This window comes from Papilio machaon, chromosome Z (assembly GCF_912999745.1).
Source record: "Papilio machaon chromosome Z, ilPapMach1.1, whole genome shotgun sequence".
Lineage (NCBI taxonomy): Eukaryota > Metazoa > Arthropoda > Insecta > Lepidoptera > Papilionidae > Papilio > Papilio machaon.
In genome coordinates this window covers 4,611,647-4,630,916 of record NC_060016.1, presented here as the reverse complement: position 1 = coordinate 4,630,916, position 19,270 = coordinate 4,611,647, and the positions used below count along the sequence as shown (strand labels likewise).

The window sequence follows — 19,270 nt, the reverse complement described above, 5'->3', positions numbered from 1 at the left end:
ATTGACGCCTTCGTAGATCGATTCGGCCACTTTCACTGGCGGCTGCCGTCACGTTGCCCTCTAGTTAACTGTGTTTCCACTGCGAAAGCATCTAAACAAAACATAGTTATTTTAGTATATTCAAGGAAAGAGACGACAACGTTTTTTGTGTATTTGATAATGCTAATGCTAATTGCCTTTAAATCAAGCTGTACAAAATATGTTAATAACCCAAACTGCATTACTACATTACTAAGTGACAAAAAATATAAACATTTTTTCTTGACGACGAGTTTTATATTTTTATAGTTTTTGATATACGACGTGACATTTTATGTTACGTATTCGTTGTGTCAATCTCAAACGTCGAACTTGAACGACTGTTACTTGATCACACGTAAGTTGCGAAAAAGTTATCGGTACGTGACGCGATTCGACCCGGTCTCAGCTGATGAAAAGTGAAGACAGACAATTTAAATTGTATTTCTCATAGCACCCCAATATTGATTTTCATATAACTTATTGACTATTGTCCGACGTACGCGGTAAATAGTGATAATGCATGCGACACGACACGAAAGTCAACTATGTATTCCTATTTATATATATAACTCAAAACGTTAAATTCCATGAATGGCGGCCTTTATTATTTTTCATGTTTTCAACGAAAATGTTACGATTTTGTGGAAATTGTGAGATAAAATTAAGTTATGTTAATATTAATTAATATGTATTCAGAAGTTTATCGGCTTTCGCGTAAAATAGTCGCCAAGTGATCATATTTTCGATTTGAACTCATTATGTTATGTTTTCAATTCGCCTTGCCTTAGCTTGTAAATATCGACTCTGATGCATATTACACTACGAGGTCATCTCGTTATAATGGAAACCAAAAATCTAATTATCTCTGAACTAAATAGTTTTGCGGTTTGCCTCGTAATTCAGTACGATGCCTACGTGTTACTTCCTGACAGCGCATTCAAAGGAAGGAAGTGACGGTGTTTTTTTAAATGTTGGCATTACTGTAATTACAATTAAACAAGGTCACATCGTCAAATAATCACTTTGAATACTGCTTTTGAATTAGATTGATATTATTCTGCATTTGTTATTGTTTATTTAACTAATGCCAAAAACGAGAAATGTAAACATAAAATAATTATGTACATCCGTAGATAAATGCTCTTTGATATTGCCATGTTCTAATAATCGGTCCGACAGATAGAAAACAGTTTTCTTTATTAAGCTTATCTAGTCTTCATTTGTGTAGCATATAGTTTTTAAAACCTCGTTTAAAAATGTTTGCTTATTTTTTTTAATTTGTGTAAACTTGCGAATGTATTCATATTACTTAAGGAAGGCTTTAAGGACTTTAGAACAGTTTAACATCTGAATCCAAACGTAAACCTCTCATCGTTACCAGCACTGGACGTGAACAACGAACTCATCCCACTTATTCTGCTGGTATTGTACGGAAGATTTTTTTTGAAGCACATAATATTGTTGAGTACATCTATCTTAACTGATTATGATTTCTCTATTCTATTCCGTTTGTGTTTTTCAGTACTGATTAATTGAGTGTTTAACAGCAAATTGGATTTAAAAAAAATCAAATTCAGACTTTTACCTCTCGATTGGACAAAAAAAAATGCTTAAAAGCCGTATTTGGTGGAATTTTTATAAGCTTAATGCTTGAATTAAGTAATAAACGTTCAAAATTGAACTAAAAACTTCTTAATGGTGTACATATTGTAAAAGTAAAAAAGTATATTTTAATACAAAAACATGCGCAATGGAAGAGGGGATTGAAGGTACTAGCCTAGAAGTGCGTCTACACTGTCGTAACACCTTTATTACGACAACATTTACATTTATAATTTGCTTCTCCTTGAAAAAAAACCAGGGAAAAGTGTCACGTCTTTTGAAATTCACGGTAACAGTATGACCTTAATAAACAATTATAGAGTTCATTAACACAATTAATACCTTGTTCTGATCGGATACTTCCCGGTTGTTTGTTTCGTTAATACGTTAGTGCGTTATTGGCAAAGACAATTCGGGCGACTGCGCAACCAAAGTACAGTGGCCTGCTCACATTTCTCAGCTTATGAAACCGATAGACCGGCCGGTGTTACTTACACAGATGTCATAATCTCGCGATAGCTATCGCCGATAGAACTACCGTTTACTTTACTAAACAAAGCCTTTGTTTCAAAATGCCTTTAAATATAACCGGTATAAAACTAACAATTTTAGTTGGTGGTGGGAAGGGAAAGAGGGCTAAAATTAGGTCTCCGGCACCACACTCATCAGATGAAACGCGGCATTGCTCCCACTTCACGCCCATCTTCTGTGTGGTCGTGGTGTTTCACCGGTCATCCCGACCATTCGTGCACCCAACAAATATTGTTCTTGCCGGATCTACCACTATTGATTAGTGTCATTTACATTACGACTTTGTCCTTTTTAATTTTGGATATGTTATATCTGTGACACGACCATTTACAAATCTTACTAATATTATGAATGCAAATGTATAGATTGATGGATGGATGTTTGTTACAAGATATCTCCAGAACGACTACATGGATCTGAATGACAGGGTATTAATTAAGTTTTTTTTTATAATTCGAGAGTCGAAGTCGCGGGCGACAGCTAGTAAGTCACAAAGTAGTAAGTACAGTTTCTGGATAAACTGTTGCAATTTTCAAAAATAACATTTTTCATAACAACTTTAAGGTCGCCATTCGAATTCAATTTTAATTTAGAGAGATGTAAACTTTTAACAATATTTTTTACACAAGCATTTTATACCATCAATTGAATCGGATTGTATAAGATTAGAGCGTTATTTTCAATTCTTGTCTATGAGTAGATTGCAGCATACTTACTCGTGTTACAGTGGTCTCCGTGTACGCAATACGCATGCCAACCGTTTATACTCAACACTCAGGTCAAGTCATTTATGATATATTTTTCTTATTTTGTTAAATAAAAAAACATCGCGCAAATATCACGGTCACAGGTAAGAATGTATATTAAAAAGTTTTGAAAAAAAAAATGACCTTAATTATGTATGAAAAATATGTTTACATATTTATCCGATATCGATATAAAGGACAGGCCTACAAAAATGTCGTAAAGATATGTGCCAATAACTTGTGTTTTAAATTCAACTTTTTCCTTTTTAGAAACATTGGTAAAATATGTAAATGGTTTTATTTAAATTATCCGAAAGTATGCAGGCACTTAAGTATCAGATACTAAGAAAAGTAATATTTGTAAAACGTACATAAGTATATACTTATACATACGCATATTAACGACTACATACGTATATTTTTAATAACATCAATTAGCTTGTTTTACGATTATCGCAATATTTAAGGGATCTGATCGAATTCCAAATTATGCTTTACATTTTGTGAAATACTAAAATACTCAATGTTTAAAATGTTTCTTTTAACAATAAAAATGTATATTTTATAACAACTTTAGTAAAATTTCTATTGTTCTTCCTTCGATTTAGTTACCTATAGTGGATAAAACCAAACCAAACCGTTTTTAATCAAATTTTTCAGGCAATAACCAGTTATTTATAAAAACATATATATATTTAATAGATATCTAAACAGTTTATATTCAAGGGACTTTTCTCAGATCGATAATTAACTCAAGATTTTAGCAGAATGAGAGATTTCTTACAAATAACCTATAACTAGAATTTAACGGTCGGTTGAGCGCTGATTGCGAACTAAAGTTTCTCTGTGATTGCTCAGATGGTAACTAGTGGGGCATTTCAATTTAAATTTGTAGATCGCTTTCATCAAATTTGACTAAGTTATTACCATCCAGAATCTCGCTGATCAATCCTTCAGCTTGAATATTGCAATTTGATTTAAACGTTATAAAAATACTAATTTTCGAAGAAAACATCCGAGACAAATATTTAGAAATGATTTAAGTCATATTAAGGTAAACTTTATTTTATTAACAATTTTACACTATTTCTCACGAGAATGATAACTTTCTTGCTAGCTTCTTTCCTTATTTAGATGATAAAAATGTTATTGCGTTGATCGGGACAAGTTTAACTGCATCCATTTGCGCTTATTTAGTTTTATTCCGAGAAAATTGTTTCTAAAGTATGTCGGTGTAGTTATTTTTTTTAATTCTACGACAAACATGAGACGCATAAATCGTCTTGTTCGTCCATCTCTTGTGCGATCTTAAAGAGATGAAAGTACTCATTTCCAAATACTATGATAAATAATAAAGTAGGGACGTTTACCAAGCACAAAAAAACAAAGGAAACGTTTGTATTCAATTATAAAATTTCTTTTTATAGTCATATAAATACTTAAATAAATGATTGAATGGTATTTCCGTGATATAAAATACAATAGCTGATACACTTTACTAAATAAATATAAAGTTATATTGTTATACAATTGCTATTAATTTGCTATTATGTTAGGCTGTAGTTATTATTATACTAATTTATTTCAAATTAAAAATTAAAAAGTTTTCCAGGCAATTTTCTATATTAGTCACAGATCCGGGGTGCATTTATGACAGTTTGCTTAGTAGACTAGTAAATAAGTACTGGGAGTTGAACTTGGTACATCACGTGACCTTGTCAAAGCCCTATGCCGGGAAAACAACAGCCGGGTACGTTACACAAGGCCGGTCTGCCGTATGATTGTATTACAGTTAAAGTGGCATTGGGAAAAGAAAAAAAAATCGCCAATAAAAGGTATATAAATATTTCTCAAGGAGTTAAGGCAAGGTTGCAATCTGATTGGGTTAAGGAAAGTTAAAAATTCCGAAGAAATATTTAAAGTACGTTTAAAGCCGGTCGTTAATTTTTGGTAAAATATTAAACTATATGAATAACAATAAATATTCGGCCATTTGTCTCCTATGCTTTATAAAATTAACATTGAAAATGAAAAATAGTATCTACAAAGACAATCAACAATCACCGTCAACAAAACAAATCTAAGCTTTTAACTAATTTATAGAATTATTTTCGGACGCATAAATAAATCAAAATAATCAATGCATGTATGTCACAACGAATACCGACGACATATTGCAACGTTTCGAAAGTCCCAGTTCTAGTATAATCCTAAAAGCGCTAATAGATTGGACAAGCTGCGATAAATCTACTAACAGCCCGAATATATATTCGATGCATGAAATGGATATGAAAATTATATCAAATGTTTTTGTACGAAATCTAAAACAAAAAATTGTATGATCGCCACTCTAAATAACGTATGTGTTACATGACTTTAAAACTAAAAAAAAACTCACGTGCTCGTTTTATGTTGGTGTATACATTATTGAGTCAGTATGTGTTCATAAATATGTTTTAAATAAGGAAATACACTTATGTGATTGTCGTATTTGAATCAGACTTCGTGTAAACGGTCATAATTTTGTATAACGGTCTTTGCCTAGTCCATTTCTTTATAATCAAAGCGGTTGGCCCAACGGTCTAACTTCGGTTATGTAACGGCTGCCCAGAGCGGCCATGCAAATCTTCGAAGTGTTTCAACATTGCATTAAATGTCAGTGCCTACTTTATGTAATTGTTATTAGAACAAACAGTTTGCGGGTTTTAACAACATTAATAAACGTGTTACTATTCTGACCTATTGAATAAATAAATCGTACCCTTGACCTGCAAACGGTTTGATTTTTAAGAATTTTATATCAGTTACGCGATAAATTTGTAGCTTTTGATTTCAATTACATGGACATATTTTAGTATTCTTGGGACAATTTTTCATCACTCTGTATAGTCAGATCATGTTCAAGTTATGTTATTATTCAAGTCTCAATGTTGATTCCCTAAGTCCCAGTACCAAAACTTAAAAAACTTTTGATTTAAACCTAAGTTAACTACGAGTATTTTACGGTTAACGTGTGAGCAAATTATTGCCGTCCAAAGATCATGTATATAATAGATTCATCACGATGCCCCGACGCTTGTTTGCAGATTTCATAAACATGACGTCAAATGTTGTTTTCTGAATGCAGTTTTCTAAACGCACGAAATCAATACTCGATCCTTGAGATCGATCCGTAAGTTAATTTTATTACATTGCATGTAATGTAGCACGTAAATTATTCGATCGCACTTTTTCATTTTTCGATTGCTTTTTGAACTAAATGGATTAAAAATACCGTGGATGAGCCAACATAGTTCGAGATCATATACTCGTATTAATGTCGACCGTAATCTATCCTTGATTTAGTGTTACCAAATTCAAATTACTTTTATAATTCAATAAGTCTCGTACAAGATTGATTTTAATTTGCTGGTGTATTTAATACGCAAACATTAGGATCTATTAGGATTAGATGACGAAAAGAAATCAGATTAAATATTACACTCATTAGGATCAGCCATCGAGAATCGAACCAGTTCAAAACTGGGGCGCCATAACCACTGAGCTCTTTATTAAAATCTAACTATAATAAAAGAATTCTAGACCTGTTTGCCCAAGAATGTAGAACTTGATATAATTATTGTCAATTATACCTTACCATTTTGTGACTCGTCTAAAAGTAATCAAGTAAAGCCCTTGAATGATATGCCGCGTTGTCGGATTTATTTTTAGTCAACACTAAACCGGTTTTCCTCAATAAATACTAATTTCTGAATAGAGATTACGATTCTAGAGTTATTTTATTTTAACATACTTGAATTATCTTGTAATAAAAATAAGTAATATGTAATACGTATATGATTTGTGGTACATATTGCTGTATTTAACTTCAAGGTTTAGTCAAGTGTTCTTACGTTAGCAATCGAAAAAAGGTTATGAGTGTGAGAGAAGTGCGTTAAACCGCTTCAAGAAAGGAATATCTTGGCCGTAGTCTCTTTGTAGAGGCAATGCGTGTCCCAACTCCCAATGCTAATCATACTACACCGAAATACATAGTGGCTATTATACACTATTTGAAGTGTTCAGGAAATAATTACGTGCTGATTATAATTGTTATTCCATGTACCATAAATATAATAGGCACAAAAAATTATTTATTTAAAAGTAACCACTTTGTTATTCTTTAGATATAGTATTTTGATCACATTCGATCATTAATGTGTTTTGCGTCAGAGATTCAAAGTTACTTTTAATAGCAGTTTTATTGGACATAGGGCCAAAAATGAACAAGAACTTAAAATGTGTATTAAGTAATTTGATAAAAGTTTCAAATCTCAAATAACTATTTGGTTTTTAAATTAAGCGCGTATTCAATCTTTAGTTTTGCTGTTTATATCTCTTACAAACACTTCTTTTACAAACATTATGCTATTTTCCATCAACATAATCAGTTATGATAACATCACAGTTCCAAAAGTTGCTTCCGCGTAGTTCCAATGCTCTAATTTCTAACAGAGTCTAGAGAACTGATGATGACTAAGAAATAATTACTCATCACAGTCGGAAGTATGACGAATATTTCTCATCGGTTAGTTCATCAGAGCAGTATGTTTTGACTTTTGACTTGTTTCAGCTATATCGAAAGGTATAATTGTCTTTACAAATACGTATGAACACCGCTGTAATTGTTTATATTCATAAATGGCTTTTGTTAATTTAAAAGGTGAATATATTTCAAGGACAATTACCAATTTTAGTGGTACAGTAACCACGTAATTTAAATGCCTATTTTATTTCTGTTGTGGAGTGCTTACCTATATAATTATTATTTATATTAGACATCTATACATCTACTGCGAAAAAGTATGGTTAATACGAGTATAAGTACGATTTACACTGAAAAACATTTGAATCTTAACCGACCTTTTTTTTGTTTCAGAACGTTCAGTAGTAGCAGTAAAGAGAACAGTAATATCGGTAATGCCACAGCTTCTAATAAAGGAGAGAAAGATGGTTCAGCTGCTGCAATGAATAGGGAAAACGTTTCCACAAAGATCGCGGCTGGCATGGACCGATGGCAGAATACATTTGAAGAAATGATACATCTACGTTCATCTAACAACCAAGCCTTTAAAGACAACTATTGGGTGAGTTTGAATGACTGTCTGTATATATATTAAAGCGAGTAGAAATATTGAGTCGTAATAACCAACAGGCTACTAAATAGTTCACTGGTATTCAGACATGCACTACGATGTCACCAAAACCGATATTTCGCTTTAACCAATGTCGTATTGTTTGGTGACCACTGTACTGATACCATCAACATCTGTTCACACTGAAATTATATATGCAGTAAGAATGTGAATTAATTTCTTGTTACCACGGTTTGTTTATTAAATCTACACTTGTATATATTGTAGAAACATTTTCTTTACAATATGCATCATACGAAAATTGTTTAATGACATTTAATATTAGATACGATAAAAATGTTTAGTTACAAAGTGTGACGGCGTATTAAAAGCTATTCGAATATTTGCTAACAATACCATTGTTTTAATATAACAATGTTGTTGAAATAAAACAATGAATCGACTACATTGAAACCTATGAATGCATCTTGAAGATTTACAAATAAATTATTAAAATATTTCAATACAAATATTTAAGGTGGTTACGTAAAGACACCATAAGTCTTATTCTCCATTTTGATTCCCACTCAGAGGGCCTAGCACGAATATTTGCAACACGTGCCTTCGTAACAACATAGACAAAGCATGCCAAAATTTGTTTGAGATTTGTTGTTGTGCTAGAATCGCTGCTCAAATTTTAATAATATTTTTTTGTCGCTAACATTACGAAAACATTCTCATGAATATTTGTGCTAGGCCCTCAGTATTACCATCCGATGATGTGAATACATGCAAGAAGAGTGGAGACTAAGTCTAAGCTACCTTATTTTGATGTTTCTTATCGGTTCTTACAACATTAAAAGATAAACTAACAGTAAATTATGGGTAATTATGACGTAGTAGTAGTGAAACTCACTTAAGTTGTCTCTTTAAAATAGTCCCAAATAGGTTAATTAAAAATTAAGACATTTGAAAAAAAAATTTAATCGTCTCTCTATCCTAATCTATTTGGGATCAGGTTTTCGACCTTCAAATCAATCTGTTCTTAATTATTTCTACACTTCCTTCTTAATCTTGTATAAAAAATGTAATATGTTTCAAAACATTATCAAGATCATTAGGTTCTCAATATAGTCATGGTACAAAAAATTCGCACATAAAGCGATGTTTTATTAGGCATTAAAAGAATAAAAATATCTGTGGTTCACAAGACCATTGCGTTGTTTTGAGAGTGAAAGTGTTCCAGCTGTTTTAATTGAGTAATGTTTTACTAGATTCTCAGAAAATTTCGGTGAAAGTAATTTTTATGTAACACCGCATTTGAAACATCCACAGTTATCTTATTCAATACAGGGAGACTGAAATATATGTAAAATACAAACGCTTACACAGTAGGCTGATATTGCTGTTTTTTTACCTTACACTCATATTGATGATATAAAATTCTTTAATTTACACGTTTATCTTAGAGCATCGGTGGCTTAGGGGTTAAGCACTTGACTTGTAATCTGCAGGTCCTGAGTTCTAATCCTGCAAATATCTGCTAAGAGATTCAAAGATATGCGTGAAGACTATGGCCTAATCACCCCTGACTTAGGTTAGGCAAAGAGCCTCTTAGTGGTGAAGTACATATTTACTTAGTGGTTACGCCAAGAAAAATGATAAATAGTTGTTTATTGTATTAGAAATTAATATTCTCGATTATTGTATCAGCAACAAAAAATACAGACCTCGTCTCGAGTCCATAGTCCACGCGTCACGGATTCCGCTTGCAAAACGATTTCAGCATCTTTAATAATTTGGACATCACTCTTAAGTAATTCCTAAATGTTAGCGTTACTCATTGCTCTGTGGATTGTTTAAAAAAAATTATACAAAGGTAGAATTAGTACCACGAATTTCCTAGAAATTAGAGCATACATACTTTTTTCAATTTAACACGATGCTAGAACATATTTCTCGCTTCTTCGTCATCTGCACAAATTTTGATATACTTACCGCGCGTTTCCACTGCCGAAATACTTTCACAATAATATATTGTCACTTCACTAATTCAATTGTGAAAAACAACAAAGATAACTATATATTTTTTAAAGTTTTGGCTTTGCCAACCCACCTTTCTGTACCTGTGTGTCACACAGTACGGAAAAGTATTAAAAGAATTAAAAAAAAGAGAAATCGTTCCTTCGCGTTGCCTTTTCATCGTATTATATAGTATGTTATTGAATCAAAAACGTGATTGGCGAGTGGTCTATCTTACAGTGTCTATTTCCTGATAAATAAATAATTACGAGTTGTGGATTGTCGCACAAGCACGTTTCAAAAACAATATTTTCTGTTGGCACTTCGTATTATCGCGGTTGCCGCACGCGGTTATGTCCGGGAAAGTTAATGAATATCTCCTTTGCAAAACCATTTACTGTCATAACATTTTACAACCGTGGACAATATTTTGTAATAGTTGAGGCTCGCTACTTTTACCGCGTAGTATTAAAAAAATTGTTAGTAGCCTACGCACTATAACAGCCTGTAATCTATCCCTGTTCCCAATATGTTAAAAAAATAGTAAAACAATAATTCAGTTAATTTGTAATATTAATAAAAATGAATAAGTTTTTATATGTTCATCATCATCATCATCAGCCCACTACATGTCCTAAATGAGGGTCTCGGAGCCTACCTAAATCAGTGATGACAAATGCGGGTTTGTTGACTTCACCCATATCTTTGAATTTCTTCACAGATACACCTAGATCGTAAGAACGTCGGATCGTAAATCTAAAATCTAAAAAGACATTGGTACATAGCAGGATTCGAAAGCAGAACCTTCCTTCCTAAAAACCATCCCATTGTAATGTAATTATAGCCAGTTATCAGGAAGCTCACTTATGTCTTTAAGACTTTGTAGACAGATCCAGACCAATATGAGCCTGGTATTTATTGGCGTCAATAAATATTATCACTAAAACCAGTTCATTTGTTACACTTCCTTAAATATGTAAAAATAGAGTTTTTATTTTTACTTTTCTATTTGTGATCTTGTCTGACAGTATTTCGTAATGGCAGCACTTCCCGAGCGGCCGGAAACGCGCGTTCGTCGCATTCAACTCATGCGTTTGCCTTTTTGAAATCGACCCAAGTGTAACCAACAATTAATGGAATATGAACCTTATACTTCAGAACATTAAATGTATTCTCCATTTCAGAGAAAGTTATATTGCAAAGAAAGCTATGGTGTATGCTGTAATATAAGTATTGATGGTATAATTTAATCTATTAATGTATACCGTTGCTGTACGTGACCAGAAAAGTAGATTTGTCAAAGAGCGTTCTGAATATTTATATCGATTAAAAACAGTTAACACATTGTTTATTGGTAATTACATTTTCCTCCAAGTTTATTTTCCTCAAAGTCGCAGAAGTGTATATAAAATTATTACCATTTAAGTAACAAGAAAAACAGAAAAATTAAGAAGTAAAAGGTTAGTGTGGTACGGGTGTGGTACGTTATGAGGAGGGAAGAAATGCATGTGGCAAAGAGAACGTTAAGTATGAGTGTGGAGGGATACACCGGTAGAGGTAGGCCTAGGAAGAGATGGAAGAATTGTGTGAAAGATGACATGATCAAGAAGGGGGTGGCAATAGAGATGACGGCAGACAGATTGATTTGGAGGACGGAGACAGACACACACCGACACCGACCCTACGTAAGTGGGACAAGGTGAAGGAGATGATGAAGTTTTTAGTAACAAATAAATAATAATATAAAATCGCATTATCTGATAGTTTCCCATCCTTGAATAATTAAATTTACGTTTTATTATAATATTGTTAGATCTCAAATTTGTAAAACACGCATAAAAGATAATATTATTTAAATAAAAATATATATATGTATACCTCAGTATAGCGTGGCGACCCGTCGCCACACCGTACACCGTACTACACATAATATATATATATATATATATATATATATATATATATATATATATATATATATATATATATGTATACCTTAATATAGCGTGGCGACCCGTCGCCACGGCAAGCGTCGCCACGTCAACAATTCGGTTTACAAGTGAGCCTATAGATATTTCACATCAAAAAAACTAAAATTGTCGAAATGAACATCACATCTCAACTGTTGCTCGAAAAAGAAATCTCAATAATGAAAGATGATTCAAGTCCATTGCAGATAATTAAATGCACGCAAAGAATACATTTAACTTTATTATTGCGGAGTCGATTCGCATTAACAATTACAACGAAGGTCGATTTTGTCGATGTTACAATAATTTCTGAAATAATACAATAAAGGTCAATTATATTTTTATTCATTATCATAAGAAAGATAATATTGTTTATGGCCAGCTAGCCCATAACGGAAATTAGATCAGTAGCTTAAAAAAAAAGCCATAAACACTTTTTTTTTTTCTTTCTTAAATTGTGCCATCAAAGTAATATGAGTTCCAAACAATATTTTGTGAACAATTTGTTAAAGTAGGTCACAACCTTAACATGAACATCCGTAAGTAAAAAATGCAAAGATAAATTTCAATTAAACTAGGTAATTGTCAATTTCAAGGACTCGATAGAATGCTGTTGAATACGGGCCGATGGTGGCACAATCCATGAAATATAACTAATGTACATAATTTTACATTATCATCGAATTTGATATGTTATTTAAAAAATATATACGCAAATAAACACATGTCTTTGCATAAATATGTACCCTAGTACACTTAGAAGACATCTGTTATATGTTATTGTCGCCTTTTATATGACTACCTATACCTACAGCAAAAACTGTACGAGCACATACCTAAGGATGGAACGTTATTAAAAGTTTAAAATCAAAAAGCTTCAATAAATTTTAATATCATCTATATGTAGAATGTAGTTTATTTATGTATATATAGAGGGTGTTCGGAAATGACGTGTATATATATGTATACGTCATTTCCTTGCACTGCATACTCCTTGCACTTATTAGGATATGTAAAAATGTTTTAAATATGCTATTTAAATACATAGTAGTATTTTTCACCAAATTGTTTAATTTGTTATAGTAGTAAAAGGTCACGTCTCGAGATTACTCAAGTCGTGTATTGACACGCGTGTCATTGTCACATAATTTTTGCCCATCTTATACAGTATCTTCTAACAGGTGCATATTAAGGTGTGTTTCCATGGTGCGTGATTCTATCTTAACATGCAGATAAATTAATTGACTACCTCTTTATTTCAAAAATCATACTTTTTAAAATGTAATATGTTTAATTGGCAAGCATCTGGGAAACTGTAAGTGTTTAAAAAAGCCCTAAAGGTATCTTACGACATTTAATTAGCTAATTCTAAATATATATTTCGTAATGTCATTTTTCATAAGTCAATTTCTGGTTGTTTCACAATGACGTCTAATTTGAATACCCGCATCGTATGAATACGATTCTACAAATGATGCTTTTTGTTCCAGGCACAAAATGGCTTCGATGAACTTCGTCGTTACGTCAAACAAGGTAGTGATTTTAGCAAAGAATTAGCAGCAATCCTGCAGGAAAGGTAGGTTTTAAAAAAACAATAATTGGTTTAAAAAAAAACAGTTAATTGAATGCCCATGATAGCTATCACTTAGGTAAATCAAATTAATCGCTGATAATTTGCTATTTATCTACTGAAAATCGGATTCCGAATCTGGTAATTATTTTAGTTATTGCATTAGTATTTCTTTATATAATAGATACCTATTTCCTTTTTAAATTCACTTTTATTTTTAATATAAATGTGTAATTTGGTAACTGTTCAATATTACACAAAATCACTAACACACAATCATAGATTTTGCAATAATAGTGACGGATAACAAACGATTCAGTTTTAGTTTTACTAACATTTTCTGAAGTGACAGAGTCACGCAATAGATAAGCAATCTTATCAGAATTTCTTTGTAACGTTTACTTTCCAACGGAGCGATAAAACAATGCATTATTGTTTGTGACTCAATCGGTTACCTTCTCGGAGTTACTCGTCTACACAAACGCTATAGGCTAATAATGCCCGTTAAATCCGGGCTATTCGTTTTCAATCAATGATGCGTTCTACTTTTATTAGTGTTAGCTTTTATGGTGATTTAATGTCCGTGCGAAATATTACTTACGTTACGGTCTAATTAAATAAATGTTACCGAATTGTCCAAAATTACTTTAACCAGCTTTCTTTATAGATTAAAGCTATTAGATAGATATTCTGCAATTCTTTATCTATATTTAATAAATAATTTCCCTACAGGGTTGAAGCAGAAAATTACTACTCGAAATGTCTTGCGAAACTTGGCACAAAGTTAACTAAAGCGTGCAAAGAAAGTGTCGGTTCTTGTGCAGAAGCCTGGAAACATGTCGCTATTGAAATGGAAAAGAGATCGGAAATTCATAGGTAATATTTATGAAATGGTCCAAGTTTAAACTTGTTTTTTCGGATGTAATATACAATTGGGCTTACAATTCCGTTGTTTAAACTGGAATTCATACAATGCATTTATAAACGTTATATTTTTTAATATTGCTGCTTAAATTTATCCTTAAATTATATTACAGAAACTACTCAAGCGCTATGTCAGAAGAGCTGGTTAAACCAATGAAACATTTTATTGAGAGTCAATTAAAATTAAGAAAGAAGGTAATCTATTTGATGTGAATGACATCTTATTTGTTGCTTGTGAATATTTTGATTCTTATTCTTTGCTTCTTACTGTAGATCGAAGGGAACGTAGACAAAACAACTCGGACCCTAACTGACTGGAGAACAGCAGAAGCGAAATCGAAGCGACAGTCACATGCCGCGGCGAGAGAGAACGAGAAACTACAAGACGCCACGTTGGACATTAGGTCTGATAACTTGCGATATTGTCGAAGAAACTGATTGGCTTTTAAACGTTAATCAGTATCTATTGAAGCGTAGTCTAAAAGGATCCTTTTAATACACTTGCGTTGCGATTACCTTTGCGAATGTTGCTTTGCGTGAGCTATGCGATTCATTCTAGGGTTTCAAAGTCATTAGGAGGTTTCTATTTGTCCGCAGCCGTATGTCACGTAGCTCAAGCGTTGGCCACATTCCACACTCCATCTTAAGTGCGGCACGAGCGGAACGCTTGACTAATAACACTAGCGAGCGAGACGCCGCTAAACTTCAAGTTAAGAAGAGGAAGACTGAAGACGCCGTTAAAAAGACTGAAGTCGACTACTATAATGTGTGCGTTCAAGCTGAACGAGCGAGGTGGGTGTTACTCGATTTACGCAATCGATACGTCTGAATGGACATTTACAATTTGCTATTGTTCAGGCTAGAATGGGAGACCAGTGTTGTGAAAGGCGCCGGAATGCTGGAGTCTCTTGAGGAAGAGAGACTCGCGCAACTAAAGATATCCGCTGACTGTTACTTAAGGTTAACAGCGGCAGTACCATCTCAGCTAGCGGAGGTGAGTTTGCAAAATTACAATTCGATTTTATCAAAACCTTCTCGAAATGTAAAAAATTAGCTCAATAAAAATTTTGCGAGTATATTACATTTTAATATCAGACGGAATTTTCTTCAAGGCCTTATTTATAAAACCCAAAAACTTAATTATTTTCAGGCGACGAATGCCTTAGTTGGTCCAATAAAGAATGCCAACGCAAACGTGGATATGCGCGTTGTGCGTGGCGTGAGATCGTCACCGGCTGGCGCTAGCGAACAGCTCTTACCAGACTTTTACTGCGAACACACAACTCTCGCGATGAACAGGGAACGTCGTAAACAAGTTCGTATTTTACTAATCAATAAATTCATCATCTCCTTGTCCTTATTTCATCATAATTGAATTTACTTCCTACTTACATATATCGTCCTTCATCCATCTATACCTTTTCCAGTCTTTTAACTTTGTAGCCATCCACTTTCATATTCATTGCCCATGTGCCTATTATATCTCCGCATAGTATTCCATACTACGCTAATAGTTTGCTTCTCATTTTCTCTATGAAAACCAACACATACATTTGTAGGCTGTATAACATAGAAATAAGCGAATATGTGAAGCAAAAACTTCAAAGAATATTTACGGTGCGATCTAACATAATGTTTTACAGGCTCTGTTGAAGATTCTACAATTAGTAAAGCAAGATATAGACAGGGAACGTAAATCAAAGCAAGGCTTGGAGAAGTTGTCGATGGCTATAAAACAAACACCCACATTCGGAGGTGACGATTCACAACAGAACGTTGCCGATAAATTGTTCCACGTAAGATTGACACTGATATATCTAACCAATTGTCAAGATAGTAATAGTATACTTTATGTTTCCACTGCCGAAACATGTACATAAACACAATCATATCTCTCTTGTTTTTTTTTTACAATGCATATATATACAAGTATGTCGGCAGTCAAAACTGTATGTCTGTACGTTTTATTTTTACCTGCTGAAACCTAAACAACTGGACCAAATTTAAAGGTGACGTGTCATTCGATTACTATTCTTTACCGCAGTTAGAGGCTACTTCAATAAGTTACACTTAGTTGGGATTATTTTGAATTGTCCTATAGTTGTACATTTTAATTGCTTAATGATTTGTTTTTAGATGCGATCAATGTTAACATATTTAGAAGCAGTTCGATATAAAATATCAGCAAGCCTAAGCGAGCTAGACAGTCGCTCTCCTGTTCAACATCCCCTCGCTACGCACATACAGATCGTTAGAGACAAGCAGGGACTACAGCAGAGCATTCTTAAAGTAAGCTTATATGAAGTATATTTTCTATTGGATGTGCTTTGCTTTATATCTATCATTACAATGAACACTATTTATTCAATGATACGGGTTCCTACTCGTGTTTGATGAGATGATATAATAGCATTTGGTCTTAATCAGAACGCTCTCGTTCTGTTTGCATATGTCTCAAACATTTACTCAATGAATTTACTTATCACAATTTTGTTTCAAATTTTAATTACCAATGTAAGTTTTTGGTCCTTAAATAGAAAACATACTCCACATCAACAAATGTTTTGTATGAAATTAGTTGCAACAATCATCTTTTATCAAACTTTTACAGGTACCTCCGTGGCTTCAAAAGGATTATCAGGATGAAGTTAATAGAAATCTTCAACCAAATTACACAGCTCTGTTAAAGAGTGTGAACGGTGGCGAAGAGAGAGAGAGACGTGACTCTATAATGAGCAGAGCATCGAGTAAACTACGGATAGAGCATTTATCGTTCAGAAAGAATACGGAGATAAAGAGTGCACCAACTACTCCAGTTTGTCCTGAACCACCGAAACCGATGAAGGTACCTGAATTCCAAGCTCCTCCTCCGCCTGAGAGCCCACTGGACTGGAGTGAACGCGGAGCTGGCGACGGACTTTCTAATCAACATGATAGCGATTTTGGTATGTTTATTGTTACTTACACAAGCACCATTAAGAAGTCTACTTAATATGTTTTTTAATTTTCATTTTCGGATTATCTGACACGACGAATTAAAAAGTGATCACGTGAGTTTAATATGATCATGTTATTTTATTATGATATTCTTGCATGTATCCTCACAATTCATAATCGTATATTCAAACTAAGAAAAAGTTATGTTCTGCAAATTTACAGTTTCAATATATACTTTTACAGATGAATTTTCTTCACAAAGCGGCAGCTCTACTGATTTAAATGAGCTCGAAAAGAACGGAAACAACGATGAGACCGCGCAGAAATATATTGGAAGATGTCGAGCATTGTACACCTACGAGGCTAGAATGGATGACGAGTTAACATTGGCACCAGGTTCGTTATAATAGCTTGCGCCATTTTTATGTAACTGTGTTCTTCCACGATCCTAATAAGCAAAAGACATCGTGAAAACTTCGTTTCTCTTAGCTCTGTAGAAAAGTATACTAGTACCAATACGATGTAGAGAGAACTCGAACTTGGGTAATACCATTTAACTTAGCTTAAATTTTAACAAAGATGACATTTGGTTTAATATTATTATGATCTGCAAATCACTATTCAAAAAGATTTAACATGCATCGTGTAACAAGATAAACCTATTGTTTCATCTAGAGAATGTATTGCATGTCAGGAAGTGAATTGTTAGTCAATATTCACACCGTTTCGTAGATTACAAAATACTGTTACGTTTTAAATGCAGAACACAGTTCTCCTGACACAAATTGCAACGCGAAAGTATATTTTATAAAACGCGATTCACAAAATATTATAGATTATGTTTTATACAGCTATAAACTCGTTATTGTGTTTATTATAAACTATAAGACACTTTGTCTGTTAACATTGTCGATCCGAAGTTATATTCCCGACAGATAAATTAATTTTAATACTTCTAGGATTCAAATAAATTTTAACAAATAAAAATATTCTATTAAGCCAGCTATAAAAACGTATGTTTCACAAAGAGTTCAGATTTCCAATATTTTAAATTGACACTGCTATGAACCGCTGGTTCATGAGACCAAAATATCTGTATAAAACATATCGTCATCTCTGTCATTATCTTTGACAAAATAGAGATAACAATATGTTTTAAACGGCGATCTAGGTCTCAGAACCTCATGGTTCAAGTTTACTAACTCATAAAATCGCTTGAGACGTGAAATATTTAAGATACATACAGTTAAATTCAGTCTCTAAGTTTTGAATACTAGACATTGTATTACAGCTTGCGATATGTGTATTATATTTAATGCTTTCGTCGTCTTAATTATATTTGTTTTAACAGGTGATGTAATAAACATTTATGATAAACAAGACGATGTGTGGTGGACTGGCGACTTAAACGGAAACTATGGCATATTCCCTTCGTCTTACGTTGAAGAAATTACGACATGTATATAAATTACGTTGACAATTTGCTTCAGTTCAAAGGATTTTTAAATAAATATCTCTTGAGCCTTTTTATGTTACTTTAAAAGGCGAATTTTTTAGAGATTGGTTTAACAATGTTCGTAAAACTAAAGTTAATTGTTGTTGTTTACCTACATTGTAATAAATTGGTAATATGATAATGCGGTAATGATTTAATGAAATATTTTAAAACATATAATTTTTAAAGTACACAGGTTTATAAATTATGATTATCCGTATTTCTTTATTTTCGATGTAAACAATAACAGTTAATTATGTTGGATTAATAAAAATTAAATTGTTAAATAGCTTAATGATTGTTATAAAGACTGCATTAAGCGAATAATTATTAAAATA

The 19,270-nt window shown here is 32.9% G+C and overlaps 1 protein-coding gene across 3 annotated transcripts in view; it reads left to right on the top strand.

Annotated features, from left to right (window-relative positions):
- LOC106717295 (nostrin) overlaps nt 1–18,930 on the top strand; it is a 38,915-nt gene extending 19,985 nt beyond the window's left edge. For 2 of the 3 annotated variants that reach the window (XM_014511114.2, XM_014511113.2), the window contains exons 2-14: nt 7,819–8,026; nt 13,497–13,582; nt 14,309–14,452; nt 14,614–14,695; nt 14,774–14,904; nt 15,098–15,292; nt 15,359–15,494; nt 15,651–15,815; nt 16,144–16,296; nt 16,637–16,789; nt 17,112–17,445; nt 17,681–17,833; nt 18,789–18,930. In XM_014511114.2, coding sequence (XP_014366600.1) covers nt 7,907–8,026; nt 13,497–13,582; nt 14,309–14,452; nt 14,614–14,695; nt 14,774–14,904; nt 15,098–15,292; nt 15,359–15,494; nt 15,651–15,815; nt 16,144–16,296; nt 16,637–16,789; nt 17,112–17,445; nt 17,681–17,833; nt 18,789–18,904 — 1,968 coding nt within the window. In that variant the 5' untranslated portion in view covers nt 7,819–7,906 and the 3' untranslated portion in view covers nt 18,905–18,930. Of the gene's footprint in view, nt 1–7,818; nt 8,027–13,496; nt 13,583–14,006; nt 14,156–14,308; nt 14,453–14,613; nt 14,696–14,773; nt 14,905–15,097; nt 15,293–15,358; nt 15,495–15,650; nt 15,816–16,143; nt 16,297–16,636; nt 16,790–17,111; nt 17,446–17,680; nt 17,834–18,788 lie in introns of those variants that run through there. The other variant, XM_014511115.2, reaches the window with a different exon arrangement.
- Nucleotides 18,931–19,270: the final 340 nt, after the last annotated feature.